Here is a 22,724-nt window from a genome sequence, read left to right as displayed (position 1 = left end):
TTCGGCTGCAGGACATTCTCTCTCTCTCCCCCCCCTCCAGTCCTCTGACAACACTCCCATCCAGAAGTGGTCATACTTAAAGTCCAGAGTAACAAAGCAACGACTACACGCGTCTCTTTTATTGTGCAGCGGAGGACAGGAAAAAGAAGGACCATTTGAAAACTATAAAGCATGAAGCACCTTGTCCTCCCCCTTCCTTTCCCAGCTGTTGCAAGGATTCTCAAGCTTCAGAAAAACAGTCAAATACCTTCAGAGAGCCAAGCCCAGTCCTTTCGGCAGCTGATTGATTGCAGCCCATTAGCATATGTCTCTTCAGGAGCACCTCTTGATTAATGCCAGTTGTCCAGATTAAGGAGGAACTACAGTGCTACCTTGGTTCTCAGTCTTAATCTGTTCTGGAAGTCCGTTCCAAAACCAAGGTGTGTTTTCCCATAGAAAGTAGTGCAGAATGGAATAATCTGTTCCAGGCTTTTAAAAACAACCCCTTAAGCAGCAATTTAACTTGAATTTTACTATCTAACGAGACCATTGATCCATAAAACGAAAGCAATAAACAATGTACTGAAGTCACAAAATCAATCAGTAGCTGAACTGGGTTCCACACAGTCACAATAACAAAACAAAAAAGAGCCACAAAAACAAAAATGCAAATAGCGAAAAAAGACAGACCTCAGTGTAACACTCAAAACTGTAGTGTGGCACTCAAAATGGAGCATGTTTGGCTTCCGAAAAACATTTGCAAACCGGAACACTTACTTCTGAGTTTGCAGTGTTTAGATTCCAAGTTGTTTGAGTACCAAGGCGTTTGAGAACCAAGGTACCACTGTATTCACAAATCATGCCAGTAACGGAGGCTCTTCCATGGCAGGGACACACTCCTAGGTCGCTCCTGTTTTGCCTTTCAAGTTGGCAGACACAGGATTACGCAGCACTGCAGGATACAGTGAACTCCCCAGACCCTGCTGAGAAGCATTGGAGGACTTATACCACATTTTCTCCCTTTCCCCTATCTGAACTTCTTCACAGACCGCGGAGGGCTGCAAAGAACATCCACCACTGACTCATGGGCATAGCCAGAAACCCCTTTAAAAAACATTTTAGTCCCTACGAATTTCCCAATGTTAATTTTAAACTGTTATATATCTGCACTTCAGGATATAGTGTCTGCTCTGGAAGATCGCTTGCGCCCGCTTGTCCAGGCTGAGTTGTCTGTATTGGTGGACGTCCTTCATAGACCAGAGCTGCTCTTCCCAGAGAATACAGATGCAAGAAGGAAATGCGAGAGTGGAGGTTTCATCTGCAAGTGAGTGGTGGAGTTGTGTTTACTTAATTCTCTTCTAGTAAATCCTGGTCCTTTTTTCTTTTAGGATGTTGCACCATATTCTAATCTCAGCTTGTTATCATTTACCTTTGGTGAGATATTTGCACATGGATCAGGCTGTCAGTAAAAGGTTCTGGATACAAGCAACATCTTTATGGTTGAGGGAAACTATAATATACTGCAGATTCTGTAACAGGAACACTGATCAATAGGGCCCCCCAAAATATGAAGTGCAGCTTCAACAACCTGGATGCAGAGTTATAGTTCACCACATTTTCTGTTGTGTGGGCGGTATCAGGACCAGTAGGACAGTGGCATTTTCTCAAGTTTATTTTGAAGAAATTTCCATTTTTTTCCTGCTGGTTCCCAGGATTTCAGTGACAGAACTAGATGTGTGACTGCCCTCAAAAACAGCCTTCCCTCCATAATGACCTGTAAGAAAAAAAATGTGTAATGTCATATTAGCCCAGTTCACATATAACTTTTTAAGCGTTAACCATAGCTTGGCATGAACAAACAAATATGAAGGCTTCCAGAGATATGATCCTGGCTGATTTGCTCCTCCCTGGTCGTTCTACTCCTGTGGTGCACTGAGCTAAGCTGCAGTTTGCCATAGTGTGTCATCTGAACCCAGGCTCGTGGTTTAGCGCTCTCAAAACAAACCATGAGCTGTAACCATGTTTCTTTATCCCTGTGGTTTGCTGTTCATGGTTTGTCTGTGGTAGCTACACCACAAGTCCAGGATGGGACAACAGGTCAACAATCCTACAGCTTAGCACAACACAGCAGTAGAATGATTAGGGATGAGCAAGGTGACTGTGATATTCTCCTTGGGAACCAACACATTTGCTCGTTCATGCTAAGTCATGATGAATGAGGTCATTGCCGTGTTTGGGGTTTTCTCATTCTCAGAAGTGTGGGGATGCCATTTCATTTCTATTTGCTAAACTTTATGTGGGATTTGGTGGGGCTGCTGTTTTTGGTAGAAGCCATGCATCTCTTGTAACAGTTCACCCCTAAATGCCCAGAAGCTTGCCTTTCTTTAGGTTGTAGTTGTGTTCCTTTGTTCAGTCCTTCAGGACAATTCACAATGAAAGAGTCTGATAACTTTTAGACCAGAAATACTTTTAGAGCATGAAAATAGGTAAGTGACCCAATAGCTTCCAAAAACAGCACCCCAGAATCACATGGTTCATTTGCCATCAATGAGGACTTATGTTGAATGAAATAACATAACAGCACTTATAGTTTCCTTATTCCATATTTAAAGCAGTCTTTATTTTATCATTACACCTTGTAGTCCTTACATATAGGAGAATTGTGAGTCAAAATTATCTTGTTGCGTGACACCTATCACCAGTAACACAGCAAATATAAACAACAGATGAATATGGCATATGCTAGCCAATTTGTTCTCCCTCTTGACCCTTGATTTTAAATAGCCACAAATGCCTTCCTAACCAATTAGAAATTCTAGTACTGAAACAAACTGTGATCAATTGGTTGTTTTCAGGTTAATAAAACATACTAAACAGCTGCTGGAGGAAAATGAGGAGAAACTTTGTATTAAAGTATTACAGACACTCAGGGAAATGATGACCAAAGATAGAGGCTATGGAGAGAAGGTACTTTAATTTACCGTATATTATCTTGTCTTTTATTCTGTCTTTCTATTTGCAGTGTAGTAAAAGAAACATCAGTACTGGGTCCTTATCTTTGTCTACTTTCTGCATTGTAAAAACATCTGAAACATTGTTGTGCACAATTGAATTGCTGCTGTTATTATTATCCCAGGTATTTTTAACATAGGCTGGGAATACCAAAGTACCTCAGCCATACCTTTTTCTTTGCTGTTGAGGATAACTGACCTTAGAATGGCTTACCTGGCTTTTTTCACATCATGAATACAGAATCAAGGGGAAAGTGATTCTGGTTTTTTTTTTCAGGGGTTCCCTTCCTACTCACTGTGTAAACAAATACTGAAAATATTGAAATCAGTGAAAATACTTATAGGGCTGCTAGCCTAGGATAACCAATGGTTTAAATCAGAGGTGGCTATCCTGCAGACTTTCAGATGCTGTTGGACCCCAACTCCCACCAAGCCCAGCCAGCCAGCGGTCAAGGGTGATGGGAACTGTAGTCCAGCAAAACCCGGTGGGCCAAAGGACAGCCACCCCAATGTAAACCCTAAACGATTGTTCTACTATACTTCACATGGTCTCCCAGGATCCTTAGTGTAAAATAAAAATAAAAATGCATATGGTCTATGAAGTCCACTTGTATGAGGATAAACTATATGTTACATCTGAATCTTAAGGTTATGTAAGTTTTGAGGTGCCAGTGAAGTTCATCCAGTTAAGAATCAGATAAGAAATTCAGGGGCTTCACAAAAAAACTAGCACGCATGAGAGGTGAGCTCTTAAAACCCCTGACTCGGAGGCAGAAAAGCGTTCTTGGCTCCCTCTCTATTTCTTAGACCCAGAAGCCCTCCCTGCCAGCCATGGCTACACATAGGGAGGGGACAACAGGGACATCTTACCTTTCAGTCCTTCTGCCTTTGTTCCCCAAATATATTCTTGAACAAAACCCATGAACCTTTCATGCCTCTTTAAGAACTCAGGATTAATATTTTATCTGGTATTAGGTCCTCTTTTGGGCATGGGACTTCCACGCTTTAGGAAACAATAACACATAGTTTTGCTCTAAATCATCTGCATGGGATCACTTGCGTTCTAGCGCTTATAAGTATGTGGTAGGCATAAAGAAGATTCTATTGTCTCAAAAAAATTGAAGAAGAGATCCATTACTGCTTTTGTTTTCAGTGAATTTGGACAAGTACTTACTTCCTTGACTCTACTTAAACGGGGAACATTACATTCCTATGATTTGCCACCTTTTCACTTCGTTACAGTATCCTACAAATACAATATTGGCAGTGGTTGTGGGTAGAGTATGCATTGTGGATCTTGGTGCTCCTATCACCTGGTTACTTGCAATTTCTCTTGTATTAATTCTTGTTTTCAACTTTTTCTCCTCCTTTCCCCCCACTTTCCAGTTGATTGCACTTGGTGAATTGGATAATGCTGAGGTTTTGCATTTCTTTCTTTCCCCCCCAAAATGTAGTGTTTGTAGCCTTGTAATCTGTTGTGCTGTTTTGCCAGTCCTTAAGCGTTGTGGTTCGTGTACTTGTACTAGTGACGTAGTAGAATGTAACTTGCCAGTGCCTGCAGTGAGGAAACAAGTAATTATATTGTCTCTTATCCTTCAACATTAATTTTGTCCAAATGTCCTCTGGAGGCAACATTTTTATCCTCTCTTGAAAGGTAGAATGGAGAGGTAGCCATCATTTGCATTACTAAACATAATGTAACCCCCACCCCCACCCCAAGATTATTTGCGTGCATATAGAAGCAGTTAATGAAGATGCAAGGATGGAGGAAGTTTAATCCCTTTGTCCCATTGTCTGCCATTCTGAGTAATTAAAATGTGGGAAAGACAACTATGGGATCCAAATAGTTTCGCTATTCATAAATAGACTTGAGCGTGTCTAGTGAAGTTTTTGAGCTCATGCCGTATCTCAAATTGCCTTTTAAAGGACTTTCGGTTTCCAAAATAGTTTGCCATGCAGAAGGAAAGACTGCTGTTTTGAGAAATGCTGGCACTAAGCATGTTTAGATATGCAGAAGTAGTTGTGTGATGCCTTGGATCCTGGAAACTGACTGTTGCTACCAGGGAGACACCACCCTAGAACAGTGCAGTCCAATATTAACTGTTTATATTGTTGATTAATTTCCCTATGCTGACACCTAAACAGAGTGAGTCTTTCAGTGGGTCAATGACTAGCTGACCCAAAGTTTTCATTCTAATAGGGAGCTGGGATCAGTGAATTTACATTTATCTCCTAAAGTGAAAAGTGTTCATATACCCTAAAACATGGAATAGAAAGTTGAATCTAGGTAACTGAATGGGAGAGCAAAACCAAGTGGTGAGTTTTTTTATTGTGGATTAATTAATCAATTCTGAATAATACTGCAGCTTTGAAGGTGACACCTATAAAGCTAAATCAGCAAACCTTTGCATATAGAACTATTGAATTCTAGAGCTTACTCTGAGTAGACATGGGTAGAACTGGGGTACACTTTAGATAACTTGAAAAATGTACATTTTGTATGCATGAAGACATTCATTGATGGGTGTTGAAATATCTCTTAAGTGTAGCAAATTTTCTTATTTCTCCATTGAATAGATCTGAGAAAATGGTGAAGGTTTATTTAGAATATTTACATCTCACCTCTTTTGATCCCAAAGGTAGCTTAAAGTAGTTTGCAATAAGATGCACACAAAGTCCACACAATTCAGCAACCCTATGTCCCCTAGCTGATAGCACAGGCCAGGATACGTTTTGCTGCAGTCCCAGGACAACTGGCAGTTGTGTCTGGAAAGTGGTTGACTGCGAACAAGCCTACTGCAGCTGCTCCTTCTCAGGCAAATGGATAGGGCTAGGTTGCTTTTACTTTGGCTCAAGGTAGTAGTGTTGGTCGTCTTCTCTGCTGCCAAAATTTCATTCCAATCCAAGTTGACTGCTGCTGTTTAAATGTCACTAGGATCTGGTCTATGTCTACATTGCTATTAGGGACTCTAGGACCTAGATACTTCCAAGGTTCTGGAGGAGAGCATAAGTTAAGCGGCAGAGTTGATCAAGTATAAGCATATTGTAGCCTTTTTGTATTGATATGTAGGCTTTCTTTTTTTTAAAGAAATTGTACTAAAGTGAACTCCTTCCTAGAATGCTGTATTGGAAATCCGCTGCCTCCAAGGAGCTAAGTTTTTCTTCAGCCTCATCCTAGACCACATTGGCTTCAAAGTATAGATCCGCTTTCCCCAACCAGATGCCCTCTAGATGTTTTGGATCACAGCTGCTTAGAGGGCTGATGAGAGTAGCAGTCTAAAACATATTGCTGGCACTGAGTTGGAGAAGGCTGGTGTAGAGAAGCTTCATGTATTTCTCTGTCTAATTAATTTGTGACAAATTCAGATGGAGTTTGGGCCTGTTTGTTTGTTTTTGCTTTGATTTTCATTTAAACTCTTCCCTCTTCCCCACCCAAGTCTCTGGCCATTGTAACCTGCTGTGTTTTGCAGTAAATCAACTACAGTGATCAGGCTCGATTTAGAACTTAGGCTCTTGATTTCAAGTAAGAACTTTGTTGGCTGCCTTGCATGGAAGGGATTTCATGCTTCAAGCAGGTGTGTTTATAAATATAGGAAATGAGCGCTGTCTGTTTATTAAAAGTGTCTTCTGGCAGTAGTTTGGATTCCCTGAAGCCTCTGTAAGGAAGCCGCAGTGTTTTCCTTTGCGTAATTTCCACCAGCCACTGTAAAAGCATGGAATGAAAGAAACTTACCCTTTTAGTGTTCATTCTGATAAAATAAGCTCTTGCAAGTCCAATTATCTGCTCATCCTCTTTGCCAGCCTAACTATATGTCTTTGGTTTCTGACATGTATAGAACTGCAGGTCTCTTCCACAAGGTTTCATGCACTAGAACCCACCTTGTCCAATGCAGAAATAAAAGCAGCAGTACTTAATTTTGTGGGTGTGCGTCCTCCATTTAACCAGTGCTTTGTACTGCTCACCAGCAGCACATACTGTGTGACACATTAAGTAAAGAAAGGGATCCTGGCTAGGTTGACAAAGAATAGCAGTAGCCTAGTGCAATGGTTAACTCAGCTGTGGAGTTTTCCAAATAAGAAATACCCCATTTATACCAATGGAATCTCTGCTTGAAGTGCTGGGCTTTCAACTTAACACTCCATTGCTGCAGTTGTGGACCGGCTGCTGATAAACAAATTCCTTTTGGAGCAAAAACCGTTGGTTATATTAAACCTAACCTCAGAACAAGTATCAGTAGAAGAAAGGCGAGATAAAATTACAGTGAATAGTAATGATGCAGTCATGAAACTGCTGCCTTAAGGTAGAAGAACAGGAAAATAAGAACTCTCTAACTCCTGGAAACTCCTTCAGCAGTTCTGCTAAGAAAAATGAAGGAAACAGAAAACCTTGGCTAACAATTACCCTAATGTGCACAGTCAGTCTTGGAATAGAGGCAAGTACATGCCATCTTAGGTGAATCTGGCCATACTGGACAAAAGGGATTGAACAAATGGAAAATGAGGAACTAACTAATTGGAAGGGGCCCCCTTGGAAGGTTGTGAACTTTCCTTCCTTGGAGTTTTTTAAGCAGAGGTTGGATGGCCACCTGTCACAGGTGCTTTAGTTGAGATTCCTGCATTCCATGGGGTTGGACTAATGACCCTTGGGGATCCCTTCTAACTCTGATTCTATGGTATTTCCTACATACCACCAGCTTCAGAGCTTTGTTACCCAAGGACCTTATGTGAAATGGGTTTCTGTGCATGTAGGACTAATATAATTTTAATTTAAAATTAAATTTAATTTTGTATTTCTGCTGGTTACATAAATGGATTAATTGCCCTGCCAATTAATTGGCTCCTGCCAACCTAGCAGTTCGAAAGCACGTCAAAGTGCAAGTAGATAAATAGGTACCGCTCCAGTGGGAAGGTAAACGGCGTTTCCATGCGCTGCCCTGGTTCGCCAGAAGCAGCTTAGTCATGCTGGCCACATGAGCTGTACCCCGGCTCCCTCGGCCAATAAAGTGAGATGAGCGCCGCAACCCCAGAGTCAGCCACGACTGGACCTAGTGGTCAGGGGTCCCTTTACCTTTTATTGATCTTGGAGGTGTGTTGTTCCTTCAGTAGCAACAGGATATATTCAATAAGCCTTATCTCTTTTTAAAAAAAGAAGGAGGAAGAGTAATTGAAAATCTTAATGGCCTTGATAAAGAAAGTTGTAAAGCAGAAGGAATCAAATGGAATGCTGGAGTGAGATAGCGTTTAGAAGAACTGATCGCTCTTCTGATACTATTAAACTTTGCCTGAAGGGGGCATTCTGGTGATGCTGAATGGAGCAGAGAGATGTCCTACTTGCCTTCTCTCTCTCTCTCTCTCTCTCCCTCCTACATTGCAGTGAACTGCTCAGTTGGGCACCTGCCAACAGCCAAGCAGCAGTTACATAACAGGCATCTTTTTTTTTCCCCTTCCTGGAATTTAGGCTTGCTGCTGATGTGTGACCTTCAGCAGTAATTGCCAATAAAATGTGGTGGAGCTGTTTACTGTTAGTTCAGCCCAGACTCTGGCTGTCAGTATCCCAGACTATGCTGGCAGATATTGCAGTCTGTGTGGTTGCTAAAGCATTTCTTTTTTTTAAAGAAAAGAAAAGAAAAAAAGCAGCAACATTAAAATGCTAATACAGCTTCAAGGAAGCATACAGGGAACTGTGCCCAAAGCTATAATAGTGCTGTAAAAGCAAGAGAGGTGGTGGTGGGGGGTTTGCATACAGAAAGAAAGAGGGAATATTTTATAACCAGCCCTATGCTGGAGAATTTGCTCGTCTATAAAAGACTTTGGTCCAGATTACTAAGCGGCTCATTATGCTTAAGTGATTGTATTTAAAGGGAGCTCCCCCATCCCCATATATATTTTCTCGCGTACATCATAAGCAAATTCGCATTTATTATCAAAGACAACTGATAGGATAAAGAGAGTATTTTTGAGCCTTTGCCTTTTCAGCTGCGTGCCAGGCACGCATTCAACAAATGAAGTTTTTCCCATGGCCACTGTTTTATAACTGTTGGGTGTCTTGCCAGAAGAAAGGGCAGCAGTTCCAGTAGGGTGTGGAACGAGAAAGGAGGAAAGAGAAGCATTTCAAGACTAGTCGTAATATTGAGTGTTTTCAGCCAAGTGTTTCATGCCTCTCCTCTCCTCTCCTACATAGAAGCTGTAGATCAGGGGTCGGCAAGGTTTACCTCACCTGGGCCGGTTCACTCCAATGGAGATCCCTCTTGTGGGCTGGATTGCGTGTGTGTGTGAGCGCCCCCCCCCCCGATTTCCGGTGTCTCTGTCTGCGCAGACGCAATTTCCAGTGCCGTGGAAGTAAGTCCCCGTGCCTCACTGTGCTGGTTTAGTGCAGTGTGCAAGGACTCACCAAACAGGCGGTAAATGACCCCCGTGGGCCGCTTGTGGCCCATGGGCCTTAGGTTGCCCACCCCTGCTGTAGATTGCTGTTGGAGGGGAGGGGTCAGTCCACTAATGTAACTAACCTTGTCAGCATTGCCTTGACTTGTTACCGACTCAGGGAAGGTTTTCGTTTTAAGTTCCTCTCTGCATGGAGGGAAGAGGGAAGTAACACACAAACGTGCAACTCTGTGTGAACAGAGTTTTGTCACCTAAGGACTTTCCTCTCCAAAATTTGCTCTGGAATGTCTCCCAAGTTGCTGGAACACATTTTGATGGGTGTGGGGCTGCAGAGGAGAGGAGTGGGAAGTTTCATTGCACAAGCAGACCAGTATTGTTGGACACAAGCATGTACAAATAAATAATCTGGGGAACAGCATACTATATTAGACCCCAAAGACAAAGTATGTATGTGCGTGTGTGTATGAAATTTTTCAATTCATGTTTTTGCATATTTGCTTTTAATCTGTTTTTACACTTTGCGTGTCACTTTAGAATTTGTTTAGGAAAAAATATGCATTGGAAATAGGAATGCTGAAATTTTGGGACACAGTTAAACTTGTAATTTTGCTGACTAAAAGTACTTTAAGGAAACTGCCCTAAGCCACAAATAGGGATAAGAATAACTCCAGGTGTACTATTCAGGTTATGTCTCCTTGAAAACGTTCTGTTCTCGTTTTAATGGTCACTTAAACTGAAGAGTAATGAAGTGGACTTGTGATTATTTTGTACTTGTATAGTCAAGTCTCCCCCAAATGCACTGGTACATTCTTTGAAAGTATGAAATATATTTTAATGACTGAAACTATATTTCAGTGCTACACTAACAAGACTGCTTCTGTCTCAAGCTTCTGTGCTCCCATTCCCTGTTTTCTGATGCATCCCAGAAGAGGACATAAGTAGCATTATGCCCAGAAAGGATAAAATGTGCTTAGTTTAAACTATGGTTCATTGAAACAAGCAGAAATAAGTCTGTCATTTCTGAAGCTAGCATATTCCAAGAAACCATAGTTTAACCCAGCCTTCTCTCATTACCAAAGTCCCCTCCATATATATTTTTTAGACTACAACTTGACTGGGTTAACTGGGGCTGCAGTCCAGAACATGTGAAGGCCATCAGATTGGGCCACACTGGTTCAAACTAAAGGTGGGCCAAACATTATTCTCCATTTCACAGGTCTATTCGTTACCTACAAAACCAGAGGTAACATTTCTTGAGCTCATGACCTGGAGGAACCAATGAAATTGGGGGCGGGTACACTTTTGTAACTGTACAATGTGGCCAAGGAATCTTTATTACCCTTAAAGTGACCCTGTCTACATGAATGCATTCTGTCGTCTTTCTAGAAATAACCATGTTACTACATGTGGCCCCATGGGCATACCAGGAAGCAGGAAGCTTGCATGTAGAGTGCCTAATGTTCCTGCTAGCTAGTATGTGGGGGCTTTTAAATGGTTTTAAGAACAGTGAAGACTGCTTAGTTTTTATATGGCATGCTCCCCAACTCGCTTACGCACTCACCCCAAAAATCCAAATCATTTTCACCTAAACCGTTTATGCTTGTCATACAGCAAGGATGGGGAAACTGCCCCCCCATAAGTCAAATATGGCTTGCATGGCCTTTGACCCACAAGGCTCTTCTTGCCAAGCCATATCCTCTACATATCTACCTCCCCTTACCCCCTGGGGCAGGCAATTGAGGGTGGGGCTCGGCCGAAGGGCCTTTCTACAGTGGTTTCCAAACACAAATCATAGGGCTTGCAAAGCGCTTTGTACAGTGATTCCCAAATGCATGGCCTGTTCAAGAGGCACAAACACAGGCATCCTACTGCCTCTTGCTTGAAAACTCCCTTTTCCTGTCCCCTCAAACACACACCCCATCACCTTGGTAACATCTTATCCCCCAGACTGAAGGATTCCTCTCCTCAGTGGCCCATCAACACCTTTTGGCATGTTAACAGGTTTTCTCTTTACTAAGCCAGCCAGCCTTTGCAGCTTGCATTCTCCTTTCCTAGCACAAATAACTAAAACCCTAGCATTCATTAATTTCTAATCTATAATGACTAAATTCTCTTTTGAGATTTGTTGTTTCAGCAATATATTACTTAACAGTATAGCAAAACAGCAGGGAAATGCTTTCAGAATTACAGTTTTGGGGAATGGAACTCTTTCTTTAACTGCTTGTACCTTGCAATCCTGTTGTTAAAAGGTGGTAGTATTGGAGTGAATGGGCCTTGGAGTTGTAGGCAAGCTATTTAACATTTTTATACACTTTGGACCGGAAGAAAACTATTTTGTTTAAAACTTCCAGTATGATCTGAAAAGAGGATAGATATACCAGAATGAGCTAGATCAGGGGTAGGCAACCTAAGGCCCGTAGGACGGATGCTGCCCAATTGCCTTCTCAATCCGGCCACGGATGGTCTGGGAATCAGCGTGTTTTTACATGAGTGGAATGTGTCCTTTTATTTAAAATGCATCTCTGGGTTATTTAGGGGGCATAGGAATTCATTCATTTTTTTCCTTCAAAATATAGTCCGATTCCCCACAAGGTCTGAGGATGGTGGACCGGCCCATCGCTGAAAAAGATTGTTGACCCCTGAACTAGATGTTAGGTGAAGGAGGATAAGCTCCTACAGCTGCTTCTCATTTAAGGGTTTACGAAGTCTCCTGAAAACAAGCATCCATCTTCTTGGAACTAGTTCAGGAAAAGAGACCACTCCAGAAATAGTTGGGCATTGTACAAGATTGTCTGGGAGTTAGCCACTCGTAACGTTCTTTGGCAAGACTTTAATTTACACGTATTTTCAGAAATAGACCCGAATCTTGCCGTTCCATATATTTAAACATATTATGAGAAGCATCCCTTTTTCGTGTAACATGACCGAATTCCAAGTCATCATCATTATTATTACTTCTTCTACTACTGCTGCTATTACAGGTGATAGTCCAGTGCTTGGTGTGTCTGTGTGATGTAGTTTGCCTTCAGTTTCCTTGTGTTATCTAGGTGTTTCCTTGTGCATGCGGTATTGATTTGCAATAGATGTTCATGTTTTTAATGGATTTTGGTATAGTCATTTAAAGTTTGAATATGTTCCTTAGTCATTTTTTAAACATTTAAATGCTGAAAGCATTACTGATCAGCTATGCAGACATTCTGTTTTGCTGCTGCTCATAGCAAATCTGTACCACATATATTGTGGAAGAGGAAGGTTTGGTATTGGAAAAGGTGAGAATCTAATTGTGTATTCTTGGACATGGCATTCCTGCTTGTGTATGTCTTGAACGTTTTTTCTTCCATTATTTTGGACTGGAGGTGAGAAGTCCACTGTAATTAAATTAATAAAAGGAACCTGTATGTACTGGGAACAGATATTTAACACTACATCCCTAGCATATTGATGTGTAAACAACTGGGATTGACATTTCTGAGCAAGATATGCATGTGGTCATTGTGCTAATGACCATGTACTTTAGGCATATGCCTATTTTTCCAAGGATCTTTGTTTTTTATTTTTTTATTTTGGATGGGGGACAGGATTCTGTACTGTTGTCAAATTAGTATTTTGTTGTCTTGTAAAAAAAAAAGTCAATATCTCCATGTGCCAATCATTGGTTTACAGGAAAGATTGATGACTAATGAATTTTCTTTTTACAATTTTGCTTTTAAATAGCTGCCACAGTCACCAGAAATGGAAAGCTCCATAGAGGTCTGTCACTCGCTCACCTATATTTGTAAAACATACAAATATTGGTGGTTTTTAAAGTAGCTGTGGTTGGATGTCTGTCTGTCTTTTTGGTGGTTCCAATTCCGTTCAGATTTAGCCAGTGATCTCTGCATGTGTTCCAACTGCTTGGATTATAATGCTAAGTGGACAAATTCATCCTGCTTCACTAAAAAAAGAGAGAGAGAGAAATGGAAAAACAAAATAGCAAAGGGCTATGTCTATTAATTCTGATAGATGCCTAACTACACCTTACTATCAAAGAAATATTGAACACTTCAAAAAGTTGGAATATTTAAATATAACTGCAATGTACTTAGTCTCTTGAAATTCAAAATACCTATCACCTTGGTGTAGCAAAAGAAGCCTGTACTTGGATCTCCATTTACAGTAGATTGCCCTTGAGCTATGTGCTTCTGTTTTTATTATTTATCTTTTGAACTTTTATACCACTTTTCATGAGGCTTTTGAAGCGGAACATGATGCCCATTAATCTTGTAGGCCGTGTAATCCTGTTTGAAAATAAGCTACTTGTACTTTAAATGGATTTACTGACCTTTTCTTATAGGATGACTCAGTAACATAATGAACATGCATGTATTGGGAAAGTGTGGTTCAGTGTTTTGTATGCGTAAACATTGGTGACTGTCATGTGTGAACGTTTTATCAGAGAGAGTACTTTGCATGTTACTTGCAGACTTTTTACTTTTGTTTTGGGGTGATATCCAGTATTAGTCATACAGTAGATTTTGGTCAGTTGATTTCAGTGGGTCTACTTAATTCAGGGTACCCCAGTAAAGGATCCAGTGGTCCAGACGGGGGCCTTTGGGCCAAAGAACACCCTACTGGCACCCTGGTGGGATTGCCTCATTTGATCTGCGTCATGGGGAGATCCTTGAATCCCCCATCAACCCTGAAGGAGTAATCGATCAGCAAGTTGGTTGGTTGATTTAGGATACACACTCAGTGCCTATTCCAAAGTCTACTACATCTGTAATCAATGAAGTTGTGGCCAATTTAAATCTCAGATTATTATCTTTTCATCATTCCTTCTATTACAAAATCACCACCCAGGTCACTGGCTCACTGTGCTTGGACCCACAATCAGACTTACAAGCACCCCTTTCTTCCTCTTCTCACACACGAGAGGAAATTAAAATCTGTTGCTTTTAAACTAACCAGAGTTCCCAGAATTCAGACATAGCAAACAACTGTGATTGGTTTAAAATCAGAAGTGGATACTTTGTGTTTTCTCCTCAGGTCTGTGCCAGAAGGAGGAGAAGGGGAATGTCTTAAAGCCACAACTCACTATAGCTTCTGCATGAAACACTAAACCATAGTTTATCTTATATACAAACCATACCAAATTTCCGAAACATTTCTTTAAAAACTAATAATGAAGACTGACAATAAAAGATCCATTTGTAGTGTTGGCCCTTCTTTTAAAGTTAACATTTCTAGTTTACATCAAGCAGAAATGAAGCACTTTTTCTTAAGTTCTATTTTTTGAAACAGAGATTTGGAGTGAATTGTGTCCAGAATAACTGCACATTAAACTGTGACGTGTCTGTATATTGCATGGAGGCAACCACTGGCAATTTCTTTTTCTCTTCATTCATTATGGTTAGGTAGAGAAAGAATGCTAGAGCCAGTGCTATCAAAGCTAGATGAAGATTCCTTGCAGCAACTAGTTAGTTATTGGTGCTAAATTTATTTAGTGTCTCTTTAGTATCAGACTTTAAAACAGAATTTTTGCATACTCGCCAGGAGCTTGATCAAAGTCTACCACAGAGACAGCTTGAAGATCATAAAAGGGTACGTATATTCTGTGGTGGTGTTTAGGTTTAATATGTTGGGTGCTATTTACACCTGGGCTTTCTTTGTTCCTTTTTCTCACTTTTTAAATAGCTTAAAGAAAATGTGGAAGTAGCTGAAGAATCCATCTGTGTGTTGCTGTTGCAAATTTCAAAAAATAAAAATAAAAATTGAACAAAGATGACAAATGCCATTTGATAGGTCCAGATTAGATGTTGGAGGCTTTCGGATGTTAGAGAATGTGTGGGTGTGTTCTTATATTTATTTTTAATGGTGTCACCTGACTTGTGACATATGACATTGTAAATTAAGTTAATATTGATGTAGCTGCAGTGGCAACTGGTAGTAAGTGTTTTAGAAATTAGGGCTTGCTTTCAGGGGAAAAACATTGGTGCAATGTCTCTTTCCTTATATAATGTGTTCTGTACCATAGGTCCAGGGCTTCAGTTTTGGGGAGAAGGTTACAGCATTAATGAAGCCCATTAATATCACCTTGTGTGCCCCTTTCCCCACTTGTAGTAAAACCATGTCCCTCAAAGTCTTCTGTAATTTAGAAGGCGTATCTCTCTAGGGGTCCTGTAATATTGCAGTATTCTGCTGCATAGACTTTTAGAAACAGAGGTGTCTTCACTTGACCAACCCAGTAGTCCTAAAGCTCAGGAATCAGTTGGAAAACTCTTGCAGCCAATGCTGAAATATAGCAGCAGAATACACAAAATTATTTGTGGTTTTTTCCAGTAGCCTACTGTCTGCCTCTTTCAATGCATGATTTTAGCAATGTGATTTCTTTCTTTACTGGAAGTAACACAGGTGCCCCATACTAATATTATGAAGAGGCATGCCTTCTTTTTACTACTGGGCTTGAGGATCAATACTACTGTTCCATATACTGTAGATCAGCTTTTGCCAGTCATTTAGGCCCCGTGGGCACATTTTCAAACAGGAGGAAGTATTGTGGGTGCTGCGCACACCCTGAACAAAAACCGCATACTGCAACCTGAACTTCAGCCAAGACAGATGGAGGGGGCCCTACAGGAACTGAGAAAGACTTCTGTGGGCCAGTTGTTAACGGCAACTGGTAGTAAATATTGTAGAAATAAGAATATAAAACTCAGCTCTAGCACTTCATTAACATAAATCAATTTTCTCCTAGGGGGAGGAAATACAATATAATTGGATGCCTATTAAACTTGCCTGGGTCTGTTGTATGTGCTTTGCTTCCAGCCTCGCAAACTGTGCAGGATTGATGTCAACATAGACAGCTATGCAGATTTTGTTGTCTCCTTCTAATTAACTCACCCCATGATTGTTTGAATTGGGTTTTTGTGAGGTCTGTATTGTCATTAATGCTTCATTGTGATGCTGAACTTCTTCTTCCTCCTCTTCTTCTTCTTCTTCTTCTTCTTCCACCACCACTACCACCACCGCCACCACCACCACTAAATATCATTGATTTATTAATAATCTCCTAAACAACCATCTAAAAGCAATTTGCACTAAAAATTATTAAAAGCAGTTAAAGCACAAAAAATACATTTAAAACAAGACAGAAACCATACAAAATAGATGTTTCTGTAGCTAGGAAAGCGTGACAGAACAAAAATATATTTAGTTGTTTCTGGAAAATGCAGATAGTGGGTACTTAACAGAATATTTTGGTGGAACATGTTCCACAATGTGTTTTTTTGTGGCTGAAATAACTTTAGAGAGAAAGGTGGAGTTTGGTCTCATTAAAAATGAGATGCTTAAAATACATTTGAGTCTCTGGACTGGCTCACTCACTGTGTCACAGATCATTGTTCCATGGTGGAAGGAATGGATTGTGTTCTTCTCCTTACCATGTCTACGAGGCACTGTTGTACCTCAGCGACAGAGCACATGCTTTGCATGCAAAAGGCTGCAGGTTCAGTCCCTGGCAGACAGTAATGAGCCAGGTGGACCAGTGATCTGAATCTGAATAAGCCAGTTTCCTCCACCACAGAACAATGATCCTAGTCAGGTAAGTAAGTTGGACTTCTGTGTTTGTTCTAAAGGTGGCCAAAAGGCCAGTGCATCTATTTTCTCTTAGATGGAAAAATATGAAAATATTTAAGCCATAAAGTTCATTCTGTTTATAGAAAATTATTGTTTTTCTGTCTCCAGTAGAAACCCGGTTGTTTTTAGATTCTGACGAACTGCCCTATGTCAGGATTTTTCTAGCCAGTTTATAACCCGTTTACCTTTAACATGGCGGTATGTTAGAAGAATGAACCACCTAGTTGCAGCTGTCAAACGAATGCTAGTGTAACGGATAAGGACATTTCCATAACTAGTTGCTTAAGGCTATCTAGGGAGAGGAGTGAGAATCTGCAACTTACGGTGCAATTCTCCTGGAAGTAAAGAGTAAGGAAGCGTTCAAACTAAACGGGTCATTTCCTTTTCAATTCCACTTATTAAATATATCCTTTTGCTTCATTAGTTTTTCACAGGTGGATTCAGTTGAGTGAAGAACAATGATAACTAACACGGAGAGCTGCCAGTCTGGGAGCCATCTAGTGCCTACTTAAAAGCTTACGGTCACTCCATTATGATGAGCATTGTCACTTTCAGAAGCAGATGTGGGTCTCTCTGGGCTTAATCCATCCATGTTTGTGGATGGGAAAAGTACTAGGAAGTCCCAAAGCCAATGATACCATTTAAATATGCTTCATTGAACAAGTCCCAAGTGCAGGATATCTCTTGCTATGAGGGAGTGCTTAAGAGGGATATTTTTATTTAAAAAGACACACTTCATTACATGAATTATCTTGAAATGGGCCGCAAATAATGTTTTGCAAACATCTGGAGAGCTCTTAAGGTGGTTCATCAAAGGGCAACTAATGTACAATGCCTTTTACTGATCTATTGTGACTTTTGGCTTCTCAAATCTTCACCCAGCCCTACAACAACTCACTGGAGAGGAGCTAAAAGTGCCAATTATGTGTGTATGGCAGCACCAATGGTTCATTTAGGCAAGGAGATGGAGACAAACAAGTTAAAGAGCAGAATATCCCTACCCCCCCCCCCCCAAAAAAAAGAAGCCAGGGAAGGGAGTGCCAGATTTCCCCAGGAGGGAGTTTCAGAGAAGGGGGCACTCTCATGGGGAAAGTCCTCTCTTGTGTTCATACCGGCAGCTGTAGTGAGAGAAAGGCCTCTCCTCCTGACTGGCACCTACTGGTTGGAGCATATGGTGGGCCCGCCAAATCATCACACAAGTATCTGTACCTTGAATTGGGTACAGATTAGTGTAGTGCTCTCTGAACTGGAATGATGTGTTGTCCTTTAGTCACTGTGCTCAGAAACTGAGCCACTGGATTCTGCCACAGCTGTAGCCTCCAAACCTTTTCCAAGGTCAGGCCCCAAGTAGAGGCCCATTGCTGTAATCTATATCAGGAAAGCACAGATCCTGTACATCTGGGATGTCCAACAGGTCAACCGCGATCGGCAGGTCAACTCCTGGTTGTTATTAGTTGATTCTGGGCTCATTTTTGCATTTAGTCTTGCGTCTTCCCTCTTTCCTTTATCCGTGCACGATTTCAAGAGCGGCAGAAGAAGTTTCCGCTGGCGGGATGACTTCTTGTCTATCTATTTTTGTTGCTGCCCTGACCCCTAAAAGAAAAGGTTGACAATTCCGACCTCCCTCCCTAAAAAAAGGCCATTGCCAGTTTTTCATTCTGTGAGTAGATCACAGTCTCTTGGGAGTTGGATGTCCCTGCTGTATATGAACATCTGCACTCCTCTCTAAACCATCATGACCAAAAAAGGCTGAGATACAAAGACCATACCTAGATCAGGCATTGGATTCATTCTTTGAGGAGTTGGGCATCTTTTATAACCTTTTGTTTTCGTGGACAGTTGGTGAGAATTTTGCTATCTAAAGTCATCCAGTCTACAGTGAAGATTCACAGCCACTTATTCCCATAATTTGCTGGCAGATAAATTAGTGACTGTTTCCAGTGTTGTGAGGCGTGTGGGAGTAGATGAAGGGGGCTATAGGTTCTATCTCCTGTTGTGTGATGTATCTGTTCAAATAACCTAGATATCCTACCCACCATGTGGGGCCTTACATCTTGGTGAATAAGAGGTCAGTGCTCATTGAGTGTGTTTATAGTAGGAAGAGTAGCTGTCTGATTTAAAGAGGTAATAGGCCTTAAAATCTATGAATGTAACAAATCAGGGATAACCTGAACCACAAGGTTAGCTTTATTCTAAGTGTAGTGATCATATTCAAAATACTTTGTAGGTAGTGACACTTGTTACATGGTAGCGAATAAATTTGTATCAAGTCTGAAATTAAAGAAGAATGTTTCCTTTCAAAATATGCTTTCAAAACACTTAATGAATAAATAATAACTGGTATTAGTTAGAAAAGGACAGGGTAAATTCTGGAAATAGCATCTTTCTATTACTATTTCATAATATTTATCTCAACTTATGGAGACAGATTTTTTAAGTGCTATATTTTATATATCTGGCAACAGTGTTTTTTAATTATTATAATATTTTAATCCCTTAATAACATTCTCTCTCTTTCTCAGCCCCATTGCTGTTGTCGTCTTGCTGTATAATTGTACTAAAAATAACTTTTGCTAGTCCTGTTGAGTCCTGCAACCCTGCTACACTCATAATTTGTCTACATGTTGTTGTTCTTTAATTTAATATCTTGTTTGAATTAAGGGTGAGGCACTCAGACAGGTTTTGGTCAACCGTTACTATGGCAACGTCAGAAGCACAGGAAGAAGAGAGAGCCTGACCAGCTTTGGCAATGGCCCATTGTCTCCTGGAGGCCCTGGCAAAGCTGGGGGAGGAGGTAGGATGTTCACTGTGCTAATTATGAATTTTGTGTGACTCTAGCCTGCCATGTTGAACGTTCTGTCTCTGAATAACAAATCAGTTATTTAATAGCTTTGGCAGGTTGTCAGCAGGTATTTTTTTCACATTGTCATTTACAGAAGAGAATTACTGCAGTTCCTTAAAAAGTTGAAAATTAATCCACTAATTGCCTTCTCCATCCTTCCATTTCTAGACTTTTCAATTTTATATATATATACAGGACCAATTTCTTGCCAGTTCCCAAAATCTGTATGTAGAAGTCCATTCCCAACATGTGGTCTTTCGTCATATTTCACACGGTTTTTGTTTGTTTGTTTGTTTTTAAAAAACCTTTATTTGCATTTTGAAGGACTTAGTACTGCTTTCGAAACAGAGGTGGCTTGATGGCCTACTGTTAACAAGATGGTGCCTTTTCCACAAACCTTACATGACTTGCCGTAGGGTCCAAGCCCTTGCTATTTAAAGAGATTTCTGACACATGGATGATAATGATGATCAGTTAAATTTATAGCCTGCCCTTCAATCCAAAGGTTCACAGGGCAGTGAACAAAAAAATCCCATTAAAATACAAAAAATCTATACGGATCCACTGTCAGAAAGTTTTCCCCGATGTTTGCTTGGAATCTCTTGGTATTGAGAGGCTGTAGCTCAGATGTAGAGCATGCGCTTTGTAGGCAGAGGGCCCCAGATTCACTCCTTAGCAACTCCAGATAGGACTGGAGAATTCCTGCCTGAAACCCAGGAGAGCCGCTGCCAAACCGTGTAGACTAGTGTTTCTCAACCTGTGGGTCCCCAGATGTTGTTGGACTACAGCTCCCATCATTCCTAGCCAGTGGTCAGGGATGATGGGAGTTGTAGTCCAACAACATCTGGGGACCCACAGGTACTGAGCTACATGGACCAATGATGGTCTGATTCAGTATAAAGCAGCTTCCTATGTTCCTACTCCAAGATTACATGTTAGAAGTAGCCCCTATGTGATTTTATTTTATATGACTTCATGTGACTTCTTCACAACTGAAGGTAATTAGAGAAATAAAATGTACTGTTTGTCTCCTTTAATGTCCTTTATATGGCTTTCCCCCCTTTTTTAGATAGGTTTTTGGGCCACAAACAGTTGCTCTGTTTTTTGGAATGGTTTTTTTATGGTGATTGTATTTTTCTTCTTATTCTCTGTTGGTTTTGTTTGTCATGGCTGTTTAATTGTATTTATTGTTTGTTGCTGTACTGTTAACTGACTGGTTTAACGTCTGTTAGCTGCCGTGGGTTTGTTGAGGAGCGGGAGAGTATGAATGCTCTTTACATAAATCAATCAGTCTTAATGACAGCATCATCTGCTTGTATTATTAAGAGGCAAGCATGTTGTTCACACTTTAATGGTTAATAAAGCTGTGAATAAATGGAATATGTTCACAGTTACACTTCGATTCATTCATTTTTATAGGTGAGTGACCAATGTTTTCAGATAGAAATAATTAAGCGGGGTTCATAAGAGGCTTCCTTTTGCTCAACCTGTGTGACTTCCCTTTCTGTAGGAGGTGGGTCTGGTTCCAGCCCAGCAAACCGAGGTGAAATGAGTTTGTCAGAAGTCCAGTGTCACCTGGATAAGGAAGGTGCATCCAATCTGGTCATAGATCTCATCATGAACGCCACCAGTGACAGAGTTTTTCATGAAAGCATCCTTCTGGCTATTGCCCTTTTGGAAGGTGGAAACACTATTATACAGGTAGGAAAAGTGCTTGTGTACTCCTGTTGATAAGCTTTGTGGGTTTAACATGAAAGTCGGTGAGCCCAGTGCATTGTAAAGAGGTGGGATCCATCATGCTCAAGTCACTCTGCTGATATTGAAGTACAATAACTTCGCTTTCCACTCTTTGCTCTAGGTTCACTGCTGGAGGATTTGGGGAGGTAGCCATACTGGTGTGCCAGATTTAGTACTCAAAGGAAAAATCTAACAGGGTTTTCTCAGCCGCAGCTTCCCATGCAGGTCTGGGGAATCCTGAAAAAGCAGCATGAGAGACTTAGTACTGATTGTGTAAAGCTTACTAAAGATTTCTAGACAAACATAATTTTGATAAACTGTTCCTTTTTTAAAAAAAAACTGCATGCAGCAGGAATTTTTTTTTTTTTAATTGCTGAATTTTGAAACTTTATCAAATAGATTGTACTCTGCTAGTTAGGCTATGTTCAGCAATATTGATTTGCATAAGACTGCAGTTTCCTTAGTGGCTGGGTTTTTCTCATCTATGCCCCAAACTCAGAGCCATCTGAATATCTTAAGCAGTCTCAGCATGCAAATATTGCAACATCTACTGTCATGTTTGTATATTTCTCTCTGTGTACAAGGGTTTATGCAAGACATTTTGGTCGCTGAGTTACAACAGCACCTTTCTACATCTCCCCCCCCCCCCTGCAACCCTGCATCCCAGTCAAGGTTCATGATACAAAAAGTTGACCGAGTTATTTCGGCACCTTGGGCAGAAAGTCTCACAAATATTCTCTTTAGTAGTAAAAATGTAGACAAGCTACTGCTGAATTTAACACTGGTGAAAAGAGTGTTCTGTGCTGGGTTGCCAGGTCATGTGATCAAATTGGCTAGGTTTAGGATCCAGCTTAGGTCCTCTAGTCACACCCTGACCACACCCCTGGAACACTGCTTTTGGGGGGAATCACACCAACCTTAGCTGAACTCTGAGCTATGATGAGCAAGTTCCAGCAGTGTATCTTTGGCTGAGCTAGAGACTTAATGTTGGCTGAGCCCAGAGATCTGCTGCATCTTGAAGCCGCTGATCCCAGCAGCTCTTGCTATAGGATTTCCCCCTTAATATAATTTGAAGACTTGTAGCTGAATCTGCAGTATTTTGAGCTGATGTGATCATGATATCTCCAGCAGTTTTTTTCATTTTGCACGGTGTTGTACTT

General features: G+C 40.8%; 1 protein-coding gene across 8 annotated transcripts in view; it reads left to right on the top strand.

Moving 5' to 3' along the window:
- Positions 1–22,724, top strand: part of ITPR1 (inositol 1,4,5-trisphosphate receptor type 1) — a 214,982-nt gene that overhangs the window by 127,135 nt on the left and 65,123 nt on the right. For 4 of the 8 annotated variants that reach the window (XM_028719343.2, XM_028719345.2, XM_028719340.2 and 1 more), the window contains 7 exons: positions 1,155–1,303; positions 2,835–2,946; positions 4,377–4,409; positions 13,086–13,121; positions 14,904–14,951; positions 19,647–19,779; positions 21,338–21,528. In XM_028719343.2, coding sequence (XP_028575176.1) covers positions 1,155–1,303; positions 2,835–2,946; positions 4,377–4,409; positions 13,086–13,121; positions 14,904–14,951; positions 19,647–19,779; positions 21,338–21,528 — 702 coding nt within the window. The remainder of the gene's footprint in view (positions 1–1,154; positions 1,304–2,834; positions 2,947–4,376; positions 4,410–13,085; positions 13,122–14,903; positions 14,952–19,646; positions 19,780–21,337; positions 21,529–22,724) is intronic. The other 4 variants (XM_028719348.2, XM_028719347.2, XM_028719344.2 and 1 more) reach the window with 3 other exon arrangements.

This window comes from Podarcis muralis, chromosome 2, assembly GCF_964188315.1.
Source record: "Podarcis muralis chromosome 2, rPodMur119.hap1.1, whole genome shotgun sequence".
Taxonomy (NCBI): domain Eukaryota; kingdom Metazoa; phylum Chordata; class Lepidosauria; order Squamata; family Lacertidae; genus Podarcis; species Podarcis muralis.
The sequence above is the reverse complement of the archived record's forward strand: the minus strand, read 5'-3'. Positions and strand labels throughout refer to the sequence as shown.